An 8,997-nucleotide genomic window follows, 5' to 3' on the forward strand; every position below is an offset into this window, starting at 1 on the left:
CTTAGCCCTGGTCCTGCTGTAGACAGCTGGAGCCCTGGTCCTGCTGTAAACAGCCTTAGCCCTGGTCCTGCTATAAACAGCCTTAGCCCTGATCCTGCTGTAAACAGCCTTAGCCCTGGTCCTGTTGTAAACAGCCTTAGCCCTTAGCCCTGGTCCTGTTGTAAACAGCCTTAGCCCTGGTCCTGCTGTAAACAGCCTTAGCCCTGGTCCTGCTGTAAACAGCCTTAGCCCTGGTCCTGCTGTAAACAGCTGTAGCCCTGGTCGTGCTGTAAACAGCCTTAGCCCTGGTCCTGCTGTAAACAGCCTTAGCCCTGGTCCTGCTGTAAACAGCCTTAGCCCTGGTCCTGCTGTAAACAGCTGTAGCCCTGGTCCTGCTGTAAACAGCCTTAGCCCTGGTCCTGCTGTAAACAGCCTTAGCCCTGGTCCTGCTGTAAACAGCCTTAGCCCTGGTCCTGCTGTAAACAGCCTTAGCCCTGGTCCTGCTGTAAACAGCCTTAGCCCTGGTCCTGTTGTAAACAGCCTTAGCCCTGGTCCTGTTGTAAACAGCCTTAGCCCTGGTCCTGTTGTAAACAGCCTTAGCCCTGGTCCTGCTGTAAACAGCCTTAGCCCTGGTCCTGTTGTAAACAGCCTTAGCCCTGGTCCTGCTGTAAACAGCTGTAGCCCTGGTCCTGCTGTAAACAGCTGTAGCCCTGGTCCTGTTGTAAACAGCCTTAGCCCTGGTCCTGCTGTAGACAGCTGGAGCCCTGGTCCTGCTGTAAACAGCCTTAGCCCTGGTCCTGCTATAAACAGCCTTAGCCCTGGTCCTGCTGTAAACAGCCTTAGCACTGGTCCTGTTGTAAACAGCCTTAGCCCTTAGCCCTGGTCCTGTTGTAAACAGCCTTAGCCCTGGTCCTGTTGTAAACAGCCTTAGCCCTGGTCCTGCTGTAAACAGCCTTAGCCCTGGTCCTGCTGTAAACAGCCTTAGCCCTGGTCCTGCTGTAAACAGCTGTAGCCCTGGTCGTGCTGTAAACAGCCTTAGCTCTGGTCCTGCTGTAAACAGCCTTAGCCCTGGTCCTGCTGTAAACAGCTGTAGCCCTGGTCCTGCTGTAAACAGCTGTAGCCCTGGTCCTGTTGTAAACAGCCTTAGCCCTGGTCCTGCTGTAGAAAGCTGGAGCCCTGGTCCTGCTGTAAACAGCCTTAGCCCTGGTCCTGCTATAAACAGCCTTAGCCCTGGTCCTGCTGTAAACAGCCTTAGCCCTGGTCCTGTTGTAAACAGCCTTAGCCCTTAGCCCTGGTCCTGTTGTAAACAGCCTTAGCCCTGGTCCTGTTGTAAACAGCCTTAGCCCTGGTCCTGCTGTAAACAGCCTTAGCCCTGGTCCTGCTGTAAACAGCCTTAGCCCTGGTCCTGCTGTAAACAGCCTTAGCCCTGGTCCTGCTGTAAACAGCTGTAGCCCTGGTCGTGCTGTAAACAACCTTAGCTCTGGTCCTGCTGTAAACAGCCTTAGCCCTGGTCCTGCTGTAAACAGCCTTAGCCCTGGTCTTGCTGTAAACAGCCTTAGCCCTGGTCCTGCTGTAAACAGCCTTAGCCCTGGTCCTGTTGTAAACAGCCTTAGCCCTGGTCCTGTTGTAAACAGCCTTAGCCCTCGTCCTGTTGTAAACAGCCTTAGCCCTGGTCCTGTTGTAAACAGCCTTAGCCCTGGTCCTGTTGTAAACAGCCTTAGCCCTGGTCCTGTTGTAAACAGCCTTAGCCCTTAGCCCTGGTCCTGTTGTAAACAGCCTTAGCCCTGGTCCTGTTGTAAACAGCCTTAGCCCTGGTCCTGTTGTAAACAGCCTTAGCCCTTAGCCCTGGTCCTGTTGTAAACAGCCTTAGCCCTGGTCCTGTTGTAAACAGCCTTAGCCCTGGTCCTGCTGTAAACAGCCTTAGCCCTGGTCCTGTTGTAAACAGCCTTAGCCCTGGTCCTGCTGTAAACAGCTGTAGCCCTGGTCCTGTTGTAAACAGCCTTAGCCCTGGTCCTGTTGTAAACAGCCTTAGCCCTGGTCCTGCTGTAAACAGCCTTAGCCCTTAGCCCTGGTCCTGTTGTAAACAGCCTTAGCCCTGGTCCTGCTGTAAACAGCCTTAGCCCTGGTCCTGTTGTAAACAGCCTTAGCCCTTAGCCCTGGTCCTGTTGTAAACAGCCTTAGCCCTGGTCCTGCTGTAAACAGCCTTAGCCCTGGTCCTGCTGTAAACAGCCTTAGCCCTGGTCCTACTGTAAACAGCTGTAGCCCTGGTCGTGCTGTAAACAACCTTAGCTCTGGTCCTGCTGTAAACAGCCTTAGCCCTGGTCCTGCTGTAAACAGCCTTAGCCCTGGTCTTGCTGTAAACAGCCTTAGCCCTGGTCCTGCTGTAAACAGCCTTAGCCCTGGTCCTGTTGTAAACAGCCTTAGCCCTGGTCCTGTTGTAAACAGCCTTAGCCCTCGTCCTGTTGTAAACAGCCTTAGCCCTCGTCCTGTTGTAAACAGCCTTAGCCCTGGTCCTGTTGTAAACCGCCTTAGCCCTGGTCCTGTTGTAAACAGCCTTAGCCCTGGTCCTGTTGTAAACAGCCTTAGCCCTTAGCCCTGGTCCTGTTGTAAACAGCCTTAGCCCTGGTCCTGTTGTAAACAGCCTTAGCCCTGGTCCTGTTGTAAACAGCCTTAGCCCTTAGCCCTGGTCCTGTTGTAAACAGCCTTAGCCCTGGTCCTGTTGTAAACAGCCTTAGCCCTGGTCCTGCTGTAAACAGCCTTAGCCCTTAGCCCTGGTCCTGTTGTAAACAGCCTTAGCCCTGGTCCTGCTGTAAACAGCTGTAGCCCTGGTCCTGTTGTAAACAGCCTTAGCCTTGGTCCTGTTGTAAACAGCCTTAGCCCTGGTCCTGCTGTAAACAGCCTTAGCCCTTAGCCCTGGTCCTGTTGTAAACAGCCTTAGCCCTGGTCCTGCTGTAAAAAGCCTTAGCCCTTAGCCCTGGTCCTGTTGTAAACAGCCTTAGCCCTTAGCCCTGGTCCTGTTGTAAACAGCCTTAGCCCTGGTCCTGCTGTAAACAGCCTTAGCCCTGGTCCTGCTGTAAACAGCCTTAGCCCTGGTCCTGTTGTAAACAGCCTTAGCCCTGGTCCTGCTGTAGACAGCTGTAGCCCTGGTCCTGTTGTAAACAGCCTTAGCCCTGGTCCTGCTGTAAACAGCTGTAGCCCTGGTCCTGCTGTAAACAGCTGTAGCCCTGGTCCTGTTGTAAACAGCCTTAGCCCTGGTCCTGCTGTAGACAGCTGGAGCCGTGGTCCTGCTGTAAACAGCCGTAGCCCTGGTCCTGCTGTAGACAGCTGTAGCCCTGGTCCTGCTGTAAACAGCCTTAGCCCTGGTCCTGCTGTAAACAGCCTTAGCCCTGGTCCTGCTGTAAACAGCCTTAGCCCTGGTCCTGCTGTAAACAGCTGTAGCCGTGGTCGTGCTGTAAACAGCCTTAGCCCTGGTCCTGCTGTAAACAGCCTTAGCCCTGGTCCTGCTGTAAACAGCCTTAGCCCTGGTCCTGCTGTAAACAGCCTTAGCCCTGGTCCTGCTGTAAACAGCCTTAGCCCTGGTCCTGCTGTAAACAGCCTTAGCCCTGGTCCTGTTGTAAACAGCCTTAGCCCTGGTCTTGTTGTAAACAGCCTTAGCCCTCATCCTGTTGTAAACAGCCTTAGCCCTGGTCCTGTTGTAAACAGCCTTAGCCCTTAGCCCTGGTCCTGTTGTAAACAGCCTTAGCCCTGGTCCTGTTGTAAACAGCCTTAGCCCTGGTCCTGTTGTAAACAGCCTTAGCCCTGGTCCTGCTGTAAACAGCCTTAGCCCTGGTCCTGTTGTAAACAGCCTTAGCCCTGGTCCTGTTGTAAACAGCCTTAGCCCTGGTCCTGTTGTAAACAGCCTTAGCCCTTAGCCCTGGTCCTGTTGTAAACAGCCTTAGCCCTGGTCCTGTTGTAAACAGCCTTAGCCCTGGTCCTGCTGTAAACAGCCTTAGCCCTTAGCCCTGGTCCTGTTGTAAACAGCCTTAGCCCTGGTCCTGTTGTAAACAGCCTTAGCCCTGGTCCTGCTGTAAACAGCCTTAGCCCTGGTCCTGCTGTAAACAGCCTTAGCCCTGGTCCTGCTGTAAACAGCCGTCGCCCTTAGCCCTGGTCCTGCTGTAAACAGCCTTAGCCCTGGTCCTGTTGTAAACAGTCGTCGCCCTTAGCCCTGGTCCTGCTGTAAACAGCCGTCGCCCTTAGCCCTGGTCCTGCTGTAAACAGCCTTAGCCCTGGTCCTGCTGTAAACAGCCGTCGCCCTTAGCCCTGGTCCTGCTGTAAACAGCCTTAGCCCTCTCCAGGCCCTCTATAAGGAAGGTTAATTAAGGTTAAATAAATAAAAGGAAGCTGTGCAGCAACAGCAACTATCCCAACTGTGAATTTCACAACATGCTGTCGAGTACATTTGTTTCACAAACAGCTGTCCATTGATGTATTGATAAATAAACTATTGCACAATCGCCGCGGACAAGGGTGAAAAGTGTAAAAAAAATATTTAAAAAATAAAAATACATGAATCTCACAAATATCTTTAGTGAATAACTCAGCACATTTTGGAGAGTTGGCGTTATGGATCAATATGCCCAGCTATAAAATTAGACTGTCCGCCTGTGGTCAGGGCATCAGGGCTGAGAGGGTTTGGAAGACAAGTCCACCTAAAGATGCCATACTTACAGTAATATGAGAAATTCATGTCATTATCCAGGCCACAGACTAATAGACAATATAGCCACTCAAACCAGACTTTCCTTAGACATTCAAATCGGTTTCTTGATGTTGCTAATCCTTTACCATACGATGGGGTGTTCTATCATTCCCTGTAATAAAGTCATAGTAGCTAGGTTATATTATATCAACAGGGATCCCCGTTATCTCCCATTGTGTATATCTCCCCTGCCTTTGGCAAAAGCTGCTTTGCCACGCGTTTTATTTCTACTCTAAGAGAGAACATGGCAATGTTTCCACTTAGTAATAACAGGTAATACTCTCAGAGAGAACACGGCAATGTTTCCACTTAGTAATAACAGGTAATACTCTCAGAGAGAACACGGCAATGTTTCCACTTCGTAATAACAGGTAATACTCTCAGAGAGAACACGACAATGTTTCCACTTCGTAATAACAGGTAATACTCTCAGAGAGAACACGGCAATGTTTCCACTTCGTAATAACAGGTAATACTCTCAGAGAGAACACGGCAATGTTTCCACTTCGTAATAACAGGTAATACTCTCAGAGAGAACACGGCAATGTTTCCACTTCGTAATAACAGGTAATACTCTCAGAGAGAACACGGCAATGTTTCCACTTCGTAATAACAGGTAATACTCTCAGAGAGAACACGGCAATGTTTCCACTTCGTAATAACAGGTAATACTCTCAGAGAGAACACGGCAATGTTTCCACTTAGTAATAACAGGTAATACTCTCAGAGAGAACACGGCAATGTTTCCACTTAGTAATAACAGGTAATACTCAGAGAGAACACGGCAATGTTTCCACTTCGTAATAACAGGTAATACTCTCAGAGAGAACACGGCAATGTTTCCACTTCGTAATAACAGGTAATACTCTCAGAGAGAACACGGCAATGTTTCCACTTCGTAATAACAGGTAATACTCTCAGAGAGAACACGGCAATGTTTCCACTTCGTAATAACAGGTAATACTCTCAGAGAGGACACGGCAATGTTTCCACTTCGTAATAACAGGTAATACTCTCAGAGAGACGGCAATGTTTCCACGTAATAACAGGTAATACTCTGCAATGCTTCCACTTCGTAATAACAGGTAATACTCTCAGAGAGGACACGGCAATGTTTCCACTTCGTAATAACAGGTAATACTCTCAGAGAGAACACGGCAATGTTTCCACTTCGTAATAACAGGTAATACTCTCAGAGAGAACACGGCAATGTTTCCACTTAGTAATAACAGGTAATACTCTCAGAGAGAACACGGCAATGTTTCCACTTAGTAATAACAGGTAATACTCTCAGAGAGGAAAACTATTTCAATCATGCAATAGTTATATTGACATTGAATTATAAACACTTGGGAATAAATATTGCTTTGGCAGTGCTGTTGATGAAAAGGTTCTGCCTATTGACATCACCTAGGTCTATACACTAGTCTACGTTGTTTCTGTAGAGCTGTTGAAGTGTATAGCCATAGAGGCAAGATAAGAGAAGCCTTTCACAATATTACTGTCCTCTGGTAGGAATTACAAATACTGTTCATGAAAATTGACAAATTATTTAATGTATCATTCTTATCACAGTCTTTTATCAAACACAACATATTTTGTCCTCAAATGACATTTCTGAGGCCGCTTTAGTGAGTCTCCAAAAATAGGTAAATATTGTTCATTATTCTGTCTCAGGCTGTCTTGGGCAGAGCCAGGACAAATGGAACAAGGGCGCCTTTAGCCTCTACAGGTGCTTTGAGTGCTTCTGCCTCAGGCAAAAACTGTTCATTCTCCTCTTCCACAACAAACTGCAATGTTTGTGACTTGTTCACACAGTAAATAGTGTTGCCAATGACAGCACAGCGAAAGGGCAAAGGGTTGGTCTGCTCCAGGGACGCACTGTCATGCCATATTTTCACCACAGTGTTGTATTTGAACACGTTGACGCCATAGTCACGGTTGACGTCAAACCTGTAGATGAAGTTTTTGAACGCCACCATGTCGGTGGATTTCTTCCTGCTGTTGTTGAACGGGCATTCCTCCCAGTCAGCTCTTCTACTGTCATATCTTAGCAGACGATAAAAGAGAGAGCCTCCGGATACGAACAGCTCTCCATTACAGGTCGTTGCCTCGTGCGCAACAGCGAACGCCCCTTTTGGTAACGGCGCCACAGGGCTCCATCTGTCAGTGCGAGGGTCGTATTTCTCCACCGTGAAGAGACACTCCCCTCCGATTGCAAATAGGTACCCGTCCATGGACACCAGTTTGAGCTGAGACCGACCCTGGGTGAGCGGTCGTATTTCGCTCCAGCTGTCAGTGAGAGGGTTGTAGCAGAACACCTTGTCCGAGACCTTGCCTTTGTCGTCCTGCCTTTTGATTCCACCTGCTACGAATAGATAATTGTACATGGTGCATATCCCAGAGCCCTTTGTGTTGATTTCATCCGGCATCTTCGTCAGCACTTTCCAGTCCTTTGTCTCCTCGTTGTAATAGTAAATCACATGGTTCTCCTCCAGGGACACCATCGATAGAGGGCTCTGGGGGCGACTGTTCTCACGGCTTGGAGGTCTGCTCCCGGCGCGGTCATACACCTCGTTGATTTCAGCCACCACCAACGCCCTCTTTCCCTCCATTCTCATAGTGAGAATCAGCTCTCTCTCCCCTCCCGTCAAACGCCCATAGACAGCAGGATCACGCAGTATTTCCAGAAAATTGTCACTCATGTGCTTGTAGGCTTTCTGCTTCAATTCACCGATACATTGCCTTTTGGCTATTGTCAAAATCTCATAGCAGTTCTCAGCGGTAATCTGCTCCGACATTTTATCGACAGCAGCTTGAACTGCGAAAAGAATTTATAACACTTTAGCCCGGATTTATAACACTTTAGCCCGGGTGACGACCTCTACAATATTAACCTTACTAACCTGCATTCGGTACGAGTAAATGTAATCCACCAATATTGTCAAAGTCTTAAAACTCACCCCCTTTAATCGGCATACGTCTCGGAACTGCCGCGCCTTGAAATAGTCACTTTTCTCAGCCAAAACGGCTTTATGCGCTTCAAGTTTCTTTCCAGACACTTCAATCACTAAATCAGACTTATCTCCAGAAACACAGACGCCGTTCCCACGTCCACATCCTTCATGCCTGGACTGCGGTGCTTGGTTTCCCTGTGTAGCTTCTGGGTCGCTCTCTCCCCGCACAGCCTTCTGTCCCGCACTGCCTGTCTGTCCGCGCTGATACAAAAGGTGACAGGCGCAGACCTCCCCTCCTTCTGCCCCGCCTGAGAACTCGCTTTATGAATCTAACACTGACCTTTCACAGCTTCACGGCTGACTTAACACAAGAGAGATGCGCTCCGTGTTTTCGTGTCGTCATCCAGTTAGAAGAGGGAAAGCCCAAGCTGTGCGCCACGTTCACCTGCGCGCGGCAGTTCTCCTCCACCGCATCGGGCTCTATTGAACAGTGCTGCTCTTTGTTGAGATGTGGGGTTGATGGGGGTTCTCATTCATGGCTGACCCATGCATTCGATCTACATTTGCATTTACTGAGCCATTCCTTGGTGTGCTACCATTATAACATCTAAGACCCATGACAGCATTATCCATTTCAACAAGTGGGCTCCCGAGTCCCTGGTTCGAATCCAGGCTGAATCCGGCCGTGATTGGGAGTCTCATAGGGCAGCGCACAATTGGCCCAACGTCGTCCGGGTTTGGCCGGGGTAGACCGTCATTGTAAATAAGAATGTGTTCTTAACTGACTTGCCTAGTGAAATAAAAAGTGGTCTGTTAGTCTACGTAATACATTGTGCCCAAAATTGTTATTCTCTCTGGATCTTTCATCTAGGGGATATTTCCAATGGAGTCCTGGGTCAACAAAGCCATTTTGTCTACTTGGCCTTTCTCGTGACAGACAGGGGAGGTGCCAGCATCAGCACTGATTTGGCGCTAATCTTCCACCTCTGGGAATAACAGGACGCACTGCGCACTCTCATTCATTATCGCAACGCACGGGTTTGGGATATATTCATTTTTATTAATGTTTTAGATAAATCAGACATGTCCAATATTCAAATATTGCTGCAATATATTGATGTAATATAAATTAAGAGATTTTATTGTAATCGCCCCTGAAATATCCCTTATTAATCCTTCAATCCCTTGGGCTCCAGCAAGCAATAATAAGATCTCATTGTATTGTTGTATCTGCTCTCTCCTCGGGTCTGTTATTCCCCCTTTTCATTTGATCAGAGGGAAATATAAATTGAATTAATTTCCCATGCAGGGACAGAGCCAGAG

At 48.7% G+C, this 8,997-nt stretch overlaps 1 protein-coding gene across 1 annotated transcript; it reads right to left on the reverse strand.

Annotated features, from left to right (window-relative positions):
• Window positions 1-5,806: 5,806 nt before the first annotated feature.
• LOC118387142 (kelch repeat and BTB domain-containing protein 11-like) lies at window positions 5,807-8,222 on the reverse strand. Its single transcript, XM_052523326.1, is given in 2 exon segments — window positions 5,807-7,982; window positions 8,219-8,222. Coding segments are annotated over 2 exon segments (1,596 nt in total). The 3' UTR covers window positions 5,807-6,390.
• Window positions 8,223-8,997: the final 775 nt, after the last annotated feature.

Source organism: Oncorhynchus keta, chromosome 8 (genome assembly GCF_023373465.1).
Source record: "Oncorhynchus keta strain PuntledgeMale-10-30-2019 chromosome 8, Oket_V2, whole genome shotgun sequence".
Taxonomy (NCBI): domain Eukaryota; kingdom Metazoa; phylum Chordata; class Actinopteri; order Salmoniformes; family Salmonidae; genus Oncorhynchus; species Oncorhynchus keta.